The sequence below is a fragment of the Myxocyprinus asiaticus genome, chromosome 17 (genome assembly GCF_019703515.2).
Source record: "Myxocyprinus asiaticus isolate MX2 ecotype Aquarium Trade chromosome 17, UBuf_Myxa_2, whole genome shotgun sequence".
NCBI classification, from domain to species: Eukaryota; Metazoa; Chordata; class Actinopteri; order Cypriniformes; family Catostomidae; genus Myxocyprinus; species Myxocyprinus asiaticus.
The window spans coordinates 23,522,205-23,541,078 of NC_059360.1; the positions used below are offsets into that span (position 1 = coordinate 23,522,205).

At 38.7% G+C, this 18,874-nt stretch overlaps 1 protein-coding gene across 1 annotated transcript in view; it reads left to right on the top strand.

Moving 5' to 3' along the window:
* Positions 1–18,874, top strand: part of LOC127455014 (tyrosine-protein kinase receptor-like) — a 90,227-nt gene that overhangs the window by 66,220 nt on the left and 5,133 nt on the right. Inside the window, exons 19-23 of the mRNA XM_051722534.1 lie at positions 6,181–6,294; positions 11,979–12,165; positions 15,357–15,447; positions 16,780–16,844; positions 17,918–18,047. Coding sequence (XP_051578494.1) covers positions 6,181–6,294; positions 11,979–12,165; positions 15,357–15,447; positions 16,780–16,844; positions 17,918–18,047 — 587 coding nt within the window. The remainder of the gene's footprint in view (positions 1–6,180; positions 6,295–11,978; positions 12,166–15,356; positions 15,448–16,779; positions 16,845–17,917; positions 18,048–18,874) is intronic.

Below are 18,874 nucleotides of genomic sequence, written 5' to 3' on the forward strand. Positions count from 1 at the left end.
CAGTGGTGTAATAGTGTCTGAAGAGGTGGACATACTGTGAATTTATGAAGCAAATATAAAATGGTTAGCAAATATTCAATCACATCTGAAATTAACATTCTGATTGGTGGATCAGCTTAGTCAGACTGTCTGACTTGCCAGTGCAATCAGGTGCGCTCCCGCCTCCCACAGCTAAGTGCGCATTTAGAGAGAATCTCTGTACAAAAATGCAATTCACTTAACGGTGCTGCAGCATCGCATTAGTAGATTGAAAATGTTCCGGGTCAAAAGCCTACTCGTTGTTTTGGCGGCCATACGTATCATCACTTATTTTAGGTGGGCATACGCAAAATCCTAAGAAAGATAGGTGGGCATACGGTGTATGCCTGCGTATGCCCTAGACTGTCACCTTCCCGGTGAATTCGCCGGTTTGTTCTGTTTGTTTTGTTTTTCTCTCCCTCATGTGTATCAGGTGCTGCTGGCATGCGTGATCGGTGTTTCCATGGGAACACTGATTGTTTCCATGGGAACACTGATCACACCACTAATTAGCATGCTGACAGCACCTGTTCTCCATTGATTCTCTGCCTACTTTAACCTTTAGTTGTGTCATGATCTTTCCTAGATTGTTGTTGTGTGTTCAAGTAACTCACCTCGCTCTCTCTGCCTCAGTTGGTCCGGTCTCGTGTATCTGTATTGGTTGCTCATCTCTGCTCGTGTGTCTGGAGTGCGGTTACCTTCCAGTTTGCTGCTGCGCTTGTCCTTCTGCCCACACATTCTTCATGGAGGAATCTTCACGGATCTGCTCCCTACTACCACGATGCATACATACCTACGAACACACTCTTCATGGAGGATTCCTTGTGGATCTGCTCTCTACACTGCCATGACGCATGCATGTCTGTGAACACACTCTTCACGGAGGATTCCTCACGGATCTGCTCTCTACACGACTACGATGCACACACACCTACAAACACACTCACCGTCTTCCTGCTGCAGTCAGTGCCGGGTTCCCCACGCTTTGCCAGCCCTGCAGTGTTCTAATTTATTGTCAATAAATCCTGTGACCTGTTCCTCTGCTCTTGGGTCTCTTGCTTTCTGACAGAACAATATAGCCAGAATGGACCCAGCGGAGGAATCCACTCTTCGCTCTGGCCATTCTCAGCAGGGAGATTTACTGGGACATCAGCAGGATCAGATCTCCGCTTCTAACCAGGCTCTGGAGATTATGGCGTCGCAGCTCGCTGAGCTCACCTCTGTCGTCCAACAACTCCGCCAGCCTCCCGATACCGGTTCCACCCAGGAAGCGCCCTCACCGGCTCTGGCAGATCCCCATGCAGTTCCCCATGTGCCTGGATTCTCTGGGTCTCATCTCAATCCTCCAGCCCTGTTCTCAGGTGAGGCGGCTTCCTTTCACAATGTTCCTTGTACTTCTTGTTGCAGCCCTCTGTTTTCTTGTCGGAGACAATGAAGGTGGCATGCGTCATCACGCTTCTCACCTGAAGGGCCGGTGAATGGGGAACCGCCATGTGGGACAACGGACATCCCTGTTGCGCTTCATTCCAAGAATTCCCCACAGAGCTCCACCAAGTGTTTGATCGCTCGGCTCAAGGTCGTGTGGTGGCATAGGTTTTATTTGGATTGTCTCAGGGAAACCGGCGGGTCATGGACTATGCCATCGATTTCCGCACCCTTGCTGCATCTTGTGAGTGGAATGATCGTGTGCATTGGGAACGGTTTCTGCATGGGCTATCCAACAACATCGAGGAAGAAATCTATGCCTTGGACCTGCCTCCCCGCTTTGACGACCTGTTGGACCTGGCCATCTGAGTGGCTCAGCGCCTGACCCTGCGTCACCGTCATCACTGTTCTCCACCTGCCCAGGTGGCTGACCACTATACCCAGTCCAATGTTCCGGCCAGGCCATCGGGATCACGGTCTGAGGCAGAGCACATGCAGATCGGGAGAACTCGGCTTTCTCCGGAGGAGAAGCAGCGATGCCTCACCCAAGGACTCTGTTTATATTGTGCCCATCCTGGCCATGTCTCCAGTAAAAGCTACCGCTCATCAGTAGGCAGGGGGTTACTGGCAAGTGCAAAAACCCTGAGCAAAACCCCCAGACTAAGTACTCCTCTCCCGGCCCAACTGCAGTTATGATCAACCAGTCACGCTGTTTCTGCATTGGTGGTTTTTGGAGCTGAAGGGAACTTTCTGGACATTGACTTAGCTTCCATGTGGCAAGTTCCAGTGATCCAGTTGAATGAACCTATCACAGCCCATACCATCAGCGGCACGCCCCTGACCATCATCACCCATTCCACCAAGCCAGTTACCTTCATCTCCGGCAATCATTCAGAACAGTTATCCTTCTACCTGGTCCAATCTCCATCGGCACCGGTAGTGTTGGGCCATGCTTGGTTGGTCACGCACAACCCACACATAGACTGGTCAACCAATACTGTTCTTGCTTGGAGTTCATACTGTTTATCTCACTGTCTTAACTCTGCTGTCTCCCCTGTCCAGTCTTGTGTTTCGTTTCAGGATGAATCGGCAGATTTATCCAGAGTACCGCTGGTATACCATGACTTGAGGGTGGTCCCAAGCCGCGACCCGTCCTCCTCATTGTCTGTATGACTGTGCTATTGATTTGCTCCCTGGCACTTCTCCTCCATGAGGACGGCTGTTGAAAAGGCCATGAAAAATTACATCAGTGATTCTCTGGCAGCCGGTTTCATCCAGCCTTCCTCTTCTCTGACAGGGGCGGGGTTTTTCTAAGGACGACTCGCTTAGACCTTGCATAGATTATCGGGGGCTGAATGACATCACAGTTAAGAATCGTTATCCTTTGCCGTTGATATCTTCAGCTTTCAAACTCATGCAGGGAGTGTCCGTCTTTACGAAGTTGGACTTACGCAATGCTTATCACCTTGTCCGGACAAGGAGGGGGATGAGTGGAAGAGGGCTTTTAACACCCATAGGTGGCACTTCGAATATTTGGTTATGCCTTTCAGATTGGTCAATGCCCCAGCTGTCTTCCAGGGGCTCGTGAAAGATGTGCTCAGAGACATGGTCGACCGTTTTGTATTTGTCTATCTAGATATTCTGATCTTCTCCCAGAATATCCAGGACCATGTCCAGCACGTCAGGAAGGTGCTTCAGCGACTGCTAGAGAATCGGCTGTTCATTAAAGCGGAGAAGTGCATTTTTCATGCACAGTCAGTTCTGTGCCTGGGGTTCATCGTTTCATCCGAGGGAGTGCGCATGGACCCTGGCAAGGTCAGATCATCTGATTGGCCAACCCCTAATTCCTGCAAGGCCTTGCAGAGGTTTCTGGCCCCCAATTAGGGGGCTACTGTGTGTTTGTCCTCTAGGTTCCATCCCCAGACAAATGGGCAGGCGGAGCGGGCTAATCAGGAACTTGAGAAGACCCTGTACTGTATGGCCTCCCATAATCCATCTTCTTGGAGCTCTCATTTAGTCTGGGTCGAGTATGTCCACAACTCTTTGCAGTCACGGTCCCGGTGAATTTGCCGGTTTGTTCTGTTTGTTTTGTTCTCTCCCTCATGTGTCTCAGTACACAACCACGATGCACACACATCTACAAACACACTCACCGCCTTCCTGCTGCAGTCGGTGCCAGGTTCCCCACGCTTCGCCAGCCCTGCTGTGTTCTACTTTATTGTCAATAAATCCTGTGAACTGTTCCTCTGATCTTTGGTCTCTTGCTTTCTGACACTAGACTACACTACTGGTTTAGTCCCAATCCTGTAAGTTCTCGTCGCACTGTGTGTGTGGAAATGCTCTTACTTTCACTATTAAACATATCTGTGAGTTCTGTTGTTGATTTTTACTGTGTGACTTCACCAAGCGTTTCAGTGATCTCCGATCACAATCATTCAAGATTTTATTTGACCACATTTCTTCTGCGAAGCTGAGTGTTCACCACTATCCTTCCAGGTTTTAATAATGCGTTGGACAGTTCTTAACCCAATTCCAGTGATTTCAGCAATCTCCTTAGTTGTTTTCTTTGCTTGATGCAGGCCAATAATTTGCCCCTTCTGAAACACAGTAACATCTTTTCCATGACCACGGGATACGTCTTCCGACATGGTTAAGAAATTAAAAGCTACACACTGCATCAGTTAGGGTTAAAAGAATTGTTGCAGGCTGAAACATATTAATCACTGCAATAATGATCCAATCATAGGCTCTTAAGTATCTTCTTATTAAATCCAATCTAAAACTTTTTTTTGGCCAGGCAGTATATAAAGCTATAAAAGGAAATGTGGATTGTATAGCTAGGATCGGTCTTGGAAGAATTTTTTCAGAAATATTTGAGTTCATATTGAGATCTCTGATTTTTGATCGCAAACTTTGGCATCTTGGTAAATCCGAGCACAGTCTGAGACATTGTTGAGATCTCATCTGAAACTCTAAAGGAGACATGTGAATATAATGGGGCTTTTTTGTCTCTCAGGACAAGTCTGAGAAACAGGAGACCCCAGGAATCCCAACTTGCTCTCCATTTATTCTAATTTCTGTCTAGGAAAAACAATTGATCCTTTGATAAGCTCCGCCCCACTTGGTTACCGTTGCTCGCACCGACAAGCTTTGCAGAACTTCTCATAGGAATGAATGGGAGATTGCCTTGAATGTCATGTTTTTTGGCAAAATATTCTCATAAACAGAATTTATAATATTTTTATGTGGGCTGGAATTAAGTGACATTTTTAAAGGATATTTATTTGAAGTTTTTTGTCAAAGAAATTGTTACATTTAGCTGAATGTATACAGTAATTTGATTGAAAACTGTGGAGACTGTGAATCAGAATTGATGGTGATAACATTCCTGATAACATAAGTGAACAGAACTGCTTATAACATCTTATAACATATTCACTATGATGCTGTGAACTCTTTATTTACTATCGCCTTTACTAAGACATGAATCAAACAGAAATAAATTAACATTAAGTTATTAACTATTAGATTAGTTATTTACCTTGGAAATTTTTTTTTGGTGTCCTTACTGATATTAAACATATTAATATGGGAATGAGGGCTGACACAGTTTAATCCAGAGCATGTTATTCTCGAGATTTGTTTAATGATTAAAAAAATAAGAAAAAAACACTGCATATATCCTCACTATTACAAGTGACCCAGAAACAACTCTTACATTTTTGGATCATTTCTATAAATTTCAGCATGATACTGCTCAAAAACATATTACTCCTGTAGATTCTCAATGAAAAACAGCAAGCACTGGTCAGAGAAACAGCAGACAGCAACAGTTGCTAAGATAGGATTGGTCAGAAATGCTTTTAAGGTGGGGCTTAGCGAAGGGCCAATTGGTATTTTAAAGGGATAGTTCACTCAAAAATGAAAATTCTGTCATAATTTACTCACTCTCATATCGTTCCAAACTCTTATGACTTTCTTATGCAGAACAAAAAAGGAGATGTTTTAATGAGTATCACATACTGTCTTTTCAACACAATGGCAGTGAATAGTGACTCGTTTTAAAGCTTAAAAATAAACACAAAAGTATGATAAAGGTTGTCACAATCACTGATGAGATGAAAGACCCAAAAGCAGAGATGGAGGCAAAATAAGTTTTATTTAACAGAAAGACAAAATACAAACAAAAACTCACAATGGAGAAAAATTATCAACATAAACTTGGCCACAAGGCACTAAACCAACAGAAACAGAATAAGGACAAGAATCTAACCAACCGGAGAATCTTCAGGCACAGGAAACCGACAGGACAGGGAACAACAAACACAAACTCACAATACAGACGAGCAGGGAACACGAGGCAGAGGAGAGTTTAAATAAAGGAGAAAATAAAGGGACACTGGTGCTGCTGGTCTGTTAAACAAGCTATGATTGCTGCTGGGCAGCACCTGTGAGAAACGAGAGGGAGAGCACCGACACACACAGACATGGTACATGGTACACTTGTCAGGCCAGACTGTGACAAAAAGTAGTCCATGCGCCTCAAGCATTATATTTCAAGTCTTCTTAAGGCATTTTTATGCGAGTACTACATGAGGGTGAGTAAATTATGACAGAAGTTTTATTTTTGGGTGAACTATTCCTTTAAAGATATCTCATTTGCAATCTTTTCTACCAGTCTATAAATGTAATTGTTCTAAAGATGTTTAATATATCACTGTCCATCTCGTCCCACAGTTGTTTCTCTGGGCTCCCTGGCAGATGGGCCCCCATCCCTTATTTTTATCCTGGCAGTGATTGCGTCCACGGTAATAACAGGTGTCGTTCTGATCTGCGCCAGCCTCACTCTCAGTAAGAGACTCTTCCAGTTCTCCCTCAGCTCTGTGCCTTCAACCTTCCATCGGCTCTGACATGCTCCATTTATCTCCCTGTGACACTACAGCAAAGATTTAGCCATGCTAAATTGTACTTCCCTGAAAAGCAAGTTTAAGAGAGAGCAGCAACAGTGCTTTCAGAGCTGCTAGGAACAGTAATTTTGAGGAGGAAAGACAACTGAAATTAGTGTCCACACTTTATTTGTATTTTTTTCCATTTTCATACCCCACAAATATTTTAGACTTAAAAAATTAAAGGGCTATTTTATGAGCCATTGGGCATTAGTGTTTAATCAGAAAGAAACAAGAAAAAAGTTTAGAGTTAAATGTGACATGAACAAAACTGTGATGTAAAAAAATTGTAGGGACAATTATGTGAAACCAGGCCAAATTTCGATTTGAACCCCTCTAAACCCATTCAAAACCCAATAATGCCAAATACTTGTCATGTGTAGTATTTCAGAACATTTAAGCCAAACTAAATAACCGATAATTATATCTGCAGCAATTCATAATTATCCAGACTTGTTCCTTCTTTTGTCATTCTGTGTTTGCTGTTTAGTTTTAGTTCAGTTAAAATATACACTACCGGTCAAAAGTTTGAAACATTTATTCTTTATTATAATTTTTTTTTCTTCACATTTTAGAATAATAGTAAAGTCATCAAAAGTATGGAATAACAAATGTAACTATGGGAATTATGTTGTGACTAAAAATCCAAAATAACTCAAAACTGTATTATATTATAGCATCTTTAAAGTAGTCACCCTTTGCCTAGATTTTGCAGAAATGTACTCTTGACATTTTCTCAACCAACTTCTTGAGGTATCACCCTGGGATGCTTTTTAAACAGTATTGGAGGAGTTCCCATCTATGTTGGGCACTTATTGGCTGCTTTTCTTTATTATTTGGTCCAAGTCATCAATTTCAAAAACTTATTAAATTTTAGTTTTATAATGAAATAAATTAATATGGTGGCACAATTATATTTTTGTCTACAAAACTAATTTCAAACATTTAAGCATACACCTTCAGATCAGAAGATTATTAAGATTAAAAGATTAAGAAACATTTCAGTCAAGTGGTTCAAAACCTTTGACCGGTAGTGTAGGAAAATTAAAAAATATTTTAGGTTCTTTTTATTGTCATTTAACTGTATTTTTCCATATTTGTTTTTAAAAACTGAAGGAGAAACCAATTCCGATTGCTTGCTTGTTTTTATGTAATAACTTTAATGTTGCACATTACCCCTAAAGGATTGAGTAGGGAACTAAGAAAAGGACTGCTATTAACCTTACAACATGATGTTCATAAAAAAACTGAGCCAAATGATTTAACTAACTTTAGTTTCACCAATGGCCATTTTTAGCAAACATTCGCTAATCTTAAAAGCAATATTCCGGCAGCATTAGTATAAATGTTGATTAGCACAAATATATTTTTCCTTCAACACATTCCTTCTTTTCTTTAAAAGAAGCAAAAATCTGGAACTTACAATGGAAGTGAATGGGGCCAATCCGTAAACATTAAAATAGTCACGGTTTCAAAAGTATAGCCACATGACGTAAACAATATACGTGTGTAACGTTTGAAGGAAGTACGAAAGCAGGATCTAGGTGCAGTTTGATGTAATAACTAAAAGTACAAAAACAAGGAAAACACTGGAACAAGACAAAACTAGGAAATAAAACAAATGTTACATCCACGATAGGAACCGTACATGAAATGGAGAAAACTGACGAAGACTGAACAGAAATAAGGGCATTATATACACAAGGACTAACAAGGGAATGGAACACAGGTGAGAACAATTGAGAACAGCTGACAGATGAGGGCAGTGCATTTTGGGGAGTGCATTTTTCTAGGGAAAACAGAAGATAAACACAAGGCAACACAGTGAATCATGACAGACCCCCCCCCAGGGGTCCACAGGGGACCGGGGGTAGGGACTGGATCAGAAGACCTGGTTGGTGACCACAGGGTCAAGATAGGGTCAGGAGGCCTGGGAGGCGGCCACAGACTAGAGCCATAGGAAGCTCGAGGGGCGAAGCCTTGGCAGGCGGAGCCGTGGGAGGCTCGGCTGTGACCTGCCGCGGAGCAGACTCGGACTTGGCTGTGACCTGCCGCGGAGCTGATTCAGGCGTGAAAGTCTTGGAAGCCTGGATCAGGGTAGGGAGGAGGATTCTCTGAAGCCAGAGTTTCTAGTGTCAATTTCACGTATTCCTCCCATGTGTAATCTACCGTCTCCGGCAATTCCCTCCACCGGTGAGCTGTTAGTCTGATCCGGTAAATTGCCTTAAGGTGGGAATCAGGAAATCCAGTGAAGCTGGCAATGGCACTGAAATGTTGGGAGTATTCCCTTATGGGTAAATCCTCCCGGCTCAACTGGATGAACATAGCCGCTAGATCCATTTGGTCAGTTGTGCTGTAATGTTTGAAGGAAGTATGAAAGCAGGATCTAGGTGCAGCATGATGTTTAATAAGAAATAAATCAAAGTACAAAAACAAGGAAAACACTGGAACAAGGCAAAACTAGGAAATAAAACAAACATTACATCCACTTTAGGAACCAGTACATGAAACAGTGAAAACAACTGACAAAGACTGAACAGAAATCAGGGCATTATATACAGAAGGACTAACGAGGGAATGGAACACAGGTGAGAACAATTGGGAACAGCTGACAGAGATGAGGGCAGTGCATTTTGGGAAGTGTAGTCCAGGGAAAACAGAAGACAGGATAAACACAAGGCAAGACAACAGTGAATCACGACAACGTGTTAACATGATTTCAGTGTGATAACATCGCTTACAAACCTTTTCTGTATAAAGTCATAGCCAATTTTACAGCTTTGTTGCCATGATGGTGTAAACCCTAAAATGACTGTATAAACGATGATTTAAACAACTTAACAGCTCAAATAATATATTTTTTTAACAGAATATTTAATGTAAGTGCTTTTATAAAATAATAAGCTGCACATTTCTGCCTTAGACCCTCCAAAAATTGGTCCCATTCACTTTGATTGTAAGTGCCTCACTGTAACCTCGCCTTTTGCTTTTTTAAAGAAAACAAGGGACATGTCGAAATAAATATTTGAGGTAATCAACCTTATATCTCAAATGCTCTCGATTGAGCTTGACTTGTATTGAACCCGGAATATTCCTTTAAGTTTAATTGCTGCTATTTAACGTGTGTGTTTTTTATTTGCGACATTTAATTCAAGGGCAAAAAGATATATATTTTCCAACATAGGACAGTGAGGGAATTTTGAGGGTGTTATAATACACTGTCCCTATAAATGTGGGCATCTTGTTGAATACATATTTCCTGTCCTGTCCTGTCCTGTCCTTTTTTTTTATTTATTTATTTTTTTATAATGGTTTAGATCCATAATACCTTCATTGCAGTGGTGGCTGTCCAACATACTCACTTTTAAAATTTGCTTACGCAAAGGAAAAACTCTAACAATGCTGTAAAAGTCTCTCTAGAAACAGTGACGTCAAAAGTGAAGAAATGACTAGGGATGCACTAGTAAAGATTTAGGAGATAATACAAAAAAACTGATAATTACTTGAAGGAATGTTCTTGGTTCAATACAAGTTAAGCTCAGTCAACAGCATTTGTGACATAATGTTGATTACCACAAAACATAATTATGAACTATCTGTCCTTTTCTTTCAAAAAAGCAAAAATAGAGGTTACAGTGAGGCACTTACAATGGAAGTCAATGGGGCCAATTTTTGGAGGGTTTGAAGTCAGAAATTTGAAGCTTATAATTTTATAAAAGCACTTACATTAATTCTTCTGTTAAAACTCATGTATTATTTGAGCTGTAAAGTTGTTTAAATCATCGTTTTTACAGTAATCTTAGGGTTTAAGGGTTTGTTGACATTACATCATCATGGCAATGAAGTTGTAAAATTGGCTATAACTTTACACAAAAAGATTAGTAAGCGATTTTATCACACTAAAATCATGTTAACATGCATATTGTTTACGTCTTGTGGCTATACTTTTGAAACAGTGAGTATTTTAATGTTTAGGGATTGGCCCCCATTCACTTCCAATGTACCCAGATGTTTGCTTTTTTTTAAAGAAAAGGAGGGGCAAGTCAAAATAAATTTTTGTGATAATAAATATTTTGCCACAAATGCTGTTGATTGAGCTTAACTTGTGTTGAACCTAGGATATTCCTTTAGAGTCTCTGGTTGATAACAGATATGATACTGTAAATCTATACTGATTTTTTTATTTAACAGCATTCACGCTAATGCTCCCATCTGGAATTTTACATTCTTCAAATGAAATCAGATATTTATAATTAATCAATTAATTATAATGTGGATGGCCGATGTTGATAATTAAAAAACACTTGTATATCCGATACCGATATTGTTACCGACATATTATGCATACCTAGAAATTACTTTTTACAGTCATTCACAAGTAGATTGGTTCTTTTCAATGGTGTGAAACATTGAAGGTATTTTGTTGGAATGTAACATTTTAAGTGTTACATATTCTAGCTTCTTTAGACAGAACATAAATGATTGATGTAGACAAATCATATCACAGATCTAGATTGTTGCCTTTTTGTCGCAATCCTTTTATTCTCTTAAGTCCTGTGCACCAAATTTCCCAAACCCTTCAAATGTGACTGAGGTATGCCTTAAACCACTCGTTTATCAGAGTGCTCAATTGACTTTCACACTATGATGGCAGTAATAAATATAAATGCTTTATTTTTGTATGACCATGCTTAATATCAGGTATTCCCTTATGTCTGATGAACAAAATAAACAAACATATATTGTCTGTTTGACTTGTGCTCTAACTATAGAATGCTGTGCCATGACATGTATTTGTATGTCTTTGTAAGATACAATAAATAAAGACTTGCCATAACTCAAATACTTAAAGAAAAGTGAATTTTTTTGTAAGGGTAATCCACCATGATCTGTCTTAATTGGGTTACTTTGTAATGAAATGATCTTCATACTCCCAACATCACTTAAACACAGTTCTGTACCATACATGCAAGACTGTTATAAAGGTACACTCCACTTAGGTCAATCTAAACAGCCAAGCAAGGTCTCTGAGTCCTCACTTTGCAGAGCTCCAATGGACACTAACTGTGTCTCTTCCCCTGAGCTCTCCCCCATGCAGGTTGGTAGTCTTTGCTTGGGCCTCCCCTCCCTCACCCCTAATCCCTGGTCAACTTCCTGCCGGCTTCGCTTCGCGCCACTGCGCCAGCAGCCCGACGGCAAAAGGGGACCTCTCACCTCCACGCAGCGCCCTCCCCAGCAGACTACCAACCTGCATCGGGGACATGGGCAGCCTCCATTGAGGGTGAGTCCGCCCTGCCCATTGTCATCTAAAATGTCCAGAGCTTCACTCCTTACCTGAGGGTTTTTTCTTTTATATTAAAATGCAGTGATGAGTTCCCTAGGGAGAAATAAGTGCACTTGGTTGTTTTGTTTATTTGAGAGAATTGCCAATATGTTGAAAGCTTATTGAAATTTTTAAGATACAACATATTCTTATCCACATCAGAGACTTTCATCTGCTCTGATACAAATAATTATGTAAATGAAAGAGTGGATTTCTCAAAAACACTCAACAATCACTCAACAATGATGTGTTTTGTCTCTTTGCAGTATATTATCGTAAGAAGAACCACTTGAATGCGGTCAGGATTCGTCTGCAGAGCCCAGAGTACAAGCTTAGCAAAATCCGTTCCTCCACCATAATGACTGACTATAACCCCAACTACTGCTTTGCCGGGAAGGCGGCCTCGCTAAGTGAGCTTAAGGAGGTGCCACGTAAGAACATCACACTTCTCAGGTACACCAAATCTATACTGTATGCCACTTCATACACATAACAGTCATATAAATATGCTTTATACGATATAATATCTACGAAATTACAATGATATGCTTTTCTGATGGTGTGGTGTAGAGGTTAAAGGGACAGTTCACCCAAAAATGAAAATTCTCTGATTATTTTCTCACCCTCATTCCATCCCAGATGTGTATGACTTTATTTCTTCTGCTGAACACAAACAAAGATTTTTAGAAGAATATCTCAGCTCTGTAGTTCCATACAATGCAAGTGAATGGTGGCCAGAACTTTGAAGGTCCAAACAGCACATAAAGACAACAGAAAGTAATCCATACAACTCAAGTAGTTAAATCTATATCTTCAGAAGCGATATGATAGGTGTGGGTGAGAAGCAGATCAATATTTTTTACTATCAATCTCCACTTTCAAATTGTTTTCTTTTGTTTCTGGCGATTCGCATTCTTTGTGCATATTGCCACCTACTGGACAGGGAGGAGAATTTATAGTAAAAAAGGACTTAAAATTTTGATCAGGACTGCGTTTCCCGATAACGATTGACCTTTGCAGTTAAGAGCATTTTCTACGAACGTTTTTATGAACGTTTGTTATTTATTTTTTTTTTTGCATTTCCCAAAACTGCACTTAACATGAACGTGTGAGGATGCGCTTTAAGTGCTGCTTAAGAGAGACATTGTCCATAAACGTGAAATGCTGAAATGTGACCGAATAGTGCTGCTCGTCATTGCAACTTCATTATATTTGTTGCGTAACTTTAAAAACTTTTGTAATTTACCTCACTGGAAATATTTAAAAATATTTTCTTAAATGTACAATTTAATTCACTACATAATTGCATTTTGTTTTGCAATCGTTTTGTGCAGAACAGTATATTTCTTTTACACAACCACTGCTTCGTTCATCAGATGTGCATTTTAATATTTAATTTTCAAAAATTGCTCTGTGGGTTGAGATTAAATCTTCCAGGATAAGTGAAGACAGTGGAGACCCTGTGTATGGTCCTGCTAATGACAACAAGCATTTAATGAATATAACGAGGTTCACCGTGTTACTGCGGAGTGCAAAATAAGGAGACACATGGAAGCTGCACTTTAGAGACATTCACCAATCAAAGGGAAACTGCCCTTTACTCACAAAAGTGATAACAGTAACAGCAATGCTACACAACAAGTGCGGTACTACACAACACGTGGTGCGGTTGAGAGTGCCCTTAGGTGTCAGAGAGGAAGAGGAGACGAGGATGAGGAGCTAATATACTGGACGGATGATTTTCATGCACGGCAGCAAGTTATTCACTTCATTCCTTCTCTCTCTGATTGTAATTTTAACAGTTCTCTGCAACCATCATCCCACCACTTTGTTGTTACCAACTAGTCCACAAATAAGTTTTATTTTTTACTTGTAATTTATCTGTTCATCCAATATTGACTAACCATTTTGTGCATTCATTATTATTATTATTATTATTATTAGCCTTTTCGGTTAAAAAATAAATAAAATAAAATGTATGCATACTGATATTAAATGAGCATAAAGTGTAGCTACAGGTGTTTAAATTGTATCAGGTGTAATTTCGCATTTGTCCTGCAGGTGTCTGCATAAGTCTGTGTGCTTACGATGTTCTTAACACTGGATGACTACTCCAGAGCACTCGTTAATCTACTAACATTTTCAAGTACTAAAGTTACGATGCTTTTGGGAAATGGGCCGCAATGCATTACTGGAGTAATATGGATTACTTTTATGCTGCCTTTATTTGATTTTTGGACCTTCAAAGTTCTGGCCACCATTCACTTGCATTTTATTGACCTACAAAGCTGAGATATTCATCTAAAAATATTTGTGTTGTGCAGAAGAAAAATTCACACGTATGGGATGCCATGAGGGTGAGTAAATGATGAGATTTTATATTTTTGGGTGTGCTTTCCCTTTAAGGCTCAGGGCTGGCAACCAGAAGGTTACTTGTTTGATGCCAACCACAGGCGAGCTGACCCACACATTCTGTGTGTGCAAAATTTTGCAGAAAGTTCTGCGTTTTCAACAGAATTGGAACGCCCTTTGCATGTTTGTTTCAAGGTTCACACTGTCATGGAAAACCTGGAAATAACAGGGAATTTTACTGTAAAAGTGTGATTTCCAGTTCCAGAAATAATTCATGGAAATTAATACAATCTAATAAAGTAATGGAATAGTCAAGAAATTTTCCTGGAGATATCAGGGAATTTTACTGTAGAGTTGTGATTTCCAGGCCCAGGAAAAAAAAGTCTTGAAAATGAATACAATCTTTAAAAGTAATGGAAAAGTCATTAAAATGTCTTTAGTAGAGCATTTATTTATTGATATTTTTTATTATTATTATTATTTTTATGGCCTTTTGGCTTTAATAGGATAGGGAAAGTAGAGAGGTGACAGGAAATGAGAGGGAGAAGAGTGGGAATGGGATCGGGACAGGACCTCACGAGCCAGGATTCAAACTCGGGTCACCCGCGATGTCACCACATGTCATGAGCGCAGCTCACTCGGCTACAGCTCCGACTTGATTTTTCTTTTTTATGCACAGCTGTAACATATATCAGCTAGATTTTTTTTTTTTCAAGGACATGAAAACAAAAATGTAAATTAAAAAATTATCTAGTAATCACGAAGACTGCAAAAATCTTGGATATTCATTGGGCAAAACGTGGGAACTCTGTTATTTATTACATTTTTTGGCTAATTTAATTATGCCTTTAGCTACCAGTAAGAATGTAGTTCTCTCAACTACATTTAACACATTTTAGCATGTTTACTAAATCCATACCATTTACTAAATCCATACCACAAAGCTAGGCACCTAACCCCAGGTTGCTCCAGGGAGACTCCCTGTTATAAATTAAACAAATATTCCAGGTTAAATACAAGATAAACTCCATTGACTGCGTTTGTGGCATGCTGTCAATTACCAAAGAAAACTTTAATTAAACAAATAAAAAAATGTTTTTTGACAGCTATGCACTTACAATGGAAGCAACCGTACAGCATGTAACTTGTGTTTATATTTCTTAAATGCACTGTTCTATGACGACATCACGTGAAAGTTGTAGAAATTACTTGAAAATGGTTGTGTGACAATAAATTAAGATTTCATTCTTGTCTTGGCAACTGTCTGTCTGGGATCTATAACTATACTGTAGGGCTTTGGGGCATGGTGCCTTTGGGGAAGTGTATGAAGGACAGGTTTTGGGTATGAATGGAGACAACACAGCCATGCAGGTCGCTATAAAGGTGAGGGTTCCCAGATCTGCCTTTGCATTTTAATGCTCATGCGTTCTTTGTTACTGTATTTTTAAAGGAATAGTTCACAAAAACAAAAAGAATTACCCTCATGTTGTTCCAAACCCATATCATTTTCTGGTAACACTTTATTTTAAGGGTCCACACTAATGCACTAGTTAAGCATGAATAATACAGTCATTAATTATTTACAGAATGTAGAGAAAGGCTACCTTTGCCATAATTTCCAATTTATTAAACATCTTATTTTGTGTGAAAGTAATGTAATTAATGCTAAATTTCAGAGATCATATATCAAGTTTACTAAACAATATTAAGCCAGTAATTAAAGCTATTACAAAGCTGTTACTAGTAAATTAATAACAACCCTTACCTAACCATAACCCCTGTTCTAAAGTAAAGGTTTAACCTACTAAAGTTATGGGTTAAATTAAGTTTACTGCAAATACTGTAATCACCTAATAAATGTCAAACAACTAAATAACTTGTGTAAGTAAATGATTCCCTACAGAAAAAGAAGTCAAACTGTCTTTAAGATTTTTGCAATTCTTTAGTAACAATTTAGTAAAACCAATAATAATTAGTCATGATTACTGTCTTAATATAGTTTAGTAAACTTAGAAAACCACCCAGTAAGTGCAAAACAAACCAATAACTTGAGTAGGTTAAACTTTTACTTTAGAACAGGGGGTCAAGTTGTCTTTAATACAAGATTTTAGCAATTTATTAGTAACAACTTAGTAAAACCAATACTAATGAGTCCTAATTACTTTTTTAATATATTTAAATAATCTTAAATACAACCTAATAAATGCAAAACAAACCAATAACTTGAATAGGTTAAATTTTCACTTTAGAACAAGAGGTCCAGTTGTCTTTAATAAAGGATTTTAGTCATTTATTGGTAACAGCTTTTTATATATGATATATATATATATATATATATATATATATATATATCTGAAATAGAGCATTAATTGCATTAATTTCTACACAAAATAAGTTATGGCTAAGATAGCCTTACTCTACATTCAGTTATGCATTAATTACTGTCTTATTCGTGCTTAACTAGTGCATATTGTGGACCCTTAAAATAAAGTGTTACCAAAAGGGGATGTTAGGAAAAATGCAATGAAAGTAAAAAGTGACTGAGACTGTCAGTCACATTCTGCCTAACATCTCCTTTTTTGTTCCATGGAAGCAAGAAAGTCATGCAGGTTTGGAAAAACATGAGGGTAAGTTGTTTTCCTTTTTGGGAGAACTATCTATCTTTTTTTTTTTTTTTTTTTTTTTTTGAGTTGTCTCTTTCTTTATCTATGACAGACTCTTCCAGAAATCTGTTCAGAACAGGATGAGATGGATTTCCTTATGGAGGCCTTGATTATGAGGTATGCTTGACAATAACACACACGCCTCCCCCAAATACACACACACACACACACACACAATTGCTATGCCTGTACATGTGTGTGACAGACAGCAAGTGGGGGAACATAGATTGTCATTCCAATCCTCTGCTCTCAGTCAACTGACTTCAGGCTATGAAATATTTTCCTTCCATTTTAAATGTTTGTTCTGATTGCCTGGTTCACATTTTTGTTTTTGGAGGGGCATGTGTCCTCCTTAGTCAGGCAGCAGATGTTTTGCAGAGATTCTCTTTCATAATCATTTATGTAAACTGAAAACTGTAGTTAGTGAATTTAATGAACAACATAGTTCATACTTAATTTACATTGGCCTAGATCAGTGATTTTCAACCCATACCTAAAAGATAAAAGATTTAGATTTTGCTTTGTTAGATCTAGAAAGCAGAAACTGCCGCTGAAAAATATTAGGCCTGACAAAATCATAAAATAATTAAAGCAGAAGTGTTTAAGTCTTTCAATGTTAAAATATTGTATCCTTAACCAGCTTAATACACAGAGACAATAATAAGTAAGCCATTTAAGGTTAATTTCCTCTAAAACCATGAACACTGTGTCTCTGTGGTGCTATGAAATGTCTTATCCTACATAAGACAAAAAATGTTGGGGAAACACTGGCCTAGATAATACAGAAACTCTAAATAATATTATAGTATATCATTAGAAGAAAAAAAAATTAAAGTGCATTAATTATTTCAGTTAGCTGTTAACATGTTCCACCATATGGACCACAACTGTTTTTTGTTTTTGCCAGAATTTGTTACAAAGCATCTAACTTTGTTATACTTCAATGCAAAATGCCTCTCAGACTGCCCTTCACTTCAAGGTGTTATGCTGTATATTTTTTAATATAACAAATATCTAATAAATTATAATACAGTATAATAACTGTCATGGCACTATGAACAAGTAACAGCTTGACATGTATAGAGGTGTGTGACTGTTTGTGATCGAGTTGGAGTCAAGATGACCTGTACCTGCAGAACATGTGTTCATGGTTCATTGGAGTCTGGTTCTCCACTCTTTTATGTCTGCAGTAAGTTCAGCCATCAGAACATTGTGCGCTGTATTGGAGTCAGTCTGCAGATCCTGCCTCGCTTCATCTTGCTTGAGCTCATGACGGGAGGAGACTTAAAGAGCTTCTTGAGACTAAACCGCCCCAGAACTGTAAGTGTGTGTGTTGTGTGTAGTAGTGTACATACTGTACATAGTGTAACTTTGTTGATAAGTTTGTTCCCAGAAGTGAGCTGAAAAAAAACCTCTTTGGGGACATTTCAGGATGTCCTCATTTGGAAAACCAATTCATACATTCATTAATGTTTTTTTTTTTTTTTTTTTAATTATTATTATTATTAAAATGCCAAAATTTATCTTTTAGGGTTAGGATTTGATTTAGTCTATGGTAATTATCAGAGCCGTGCACAGACATTTTGAGGGGCAGTGGCTCAAACTGAGAAAAGGGCATATACTGTATATGACTGACATAGGCTTTATATATAGTATGTGTTTACAGAATACTTTAAATACACAGTTATTTTTAAGAAGACAGCTTGCGTCTAGGGAAGGGTCATTTTTGTCATTTTGTCTATTCGAGTACTCGGACTAATTACTTCAGTACTTGGCGATTACATGTTCATAACTGTATATATAATAACATGTCTGACAAACAGCTATGGCTGCTGCATTGTGCCTTGTCGTTCCAGTGTGTCGTCTATTCATTATTATAGGCATAGGCAACAGTATAGGCTGTTATAAAATAATATGTTACAAAATATCCAAAATATTCAAAATATAATGCATCGTATTTTATCATTATGTGAAGATTCGCTATCCAACTCTGAAAGAATGTGCCCAACGCACGTCTGTCTGTTATTCCTTCAGGTTACCGTAGTAATCTTAGTAAATACGCACCAGATTTTTTAGTGACTGTCTGAATCATCTATTTTCAAATAACAGGAGATGCCATAACCATTGCGTTTCTAATATGCGTGTTA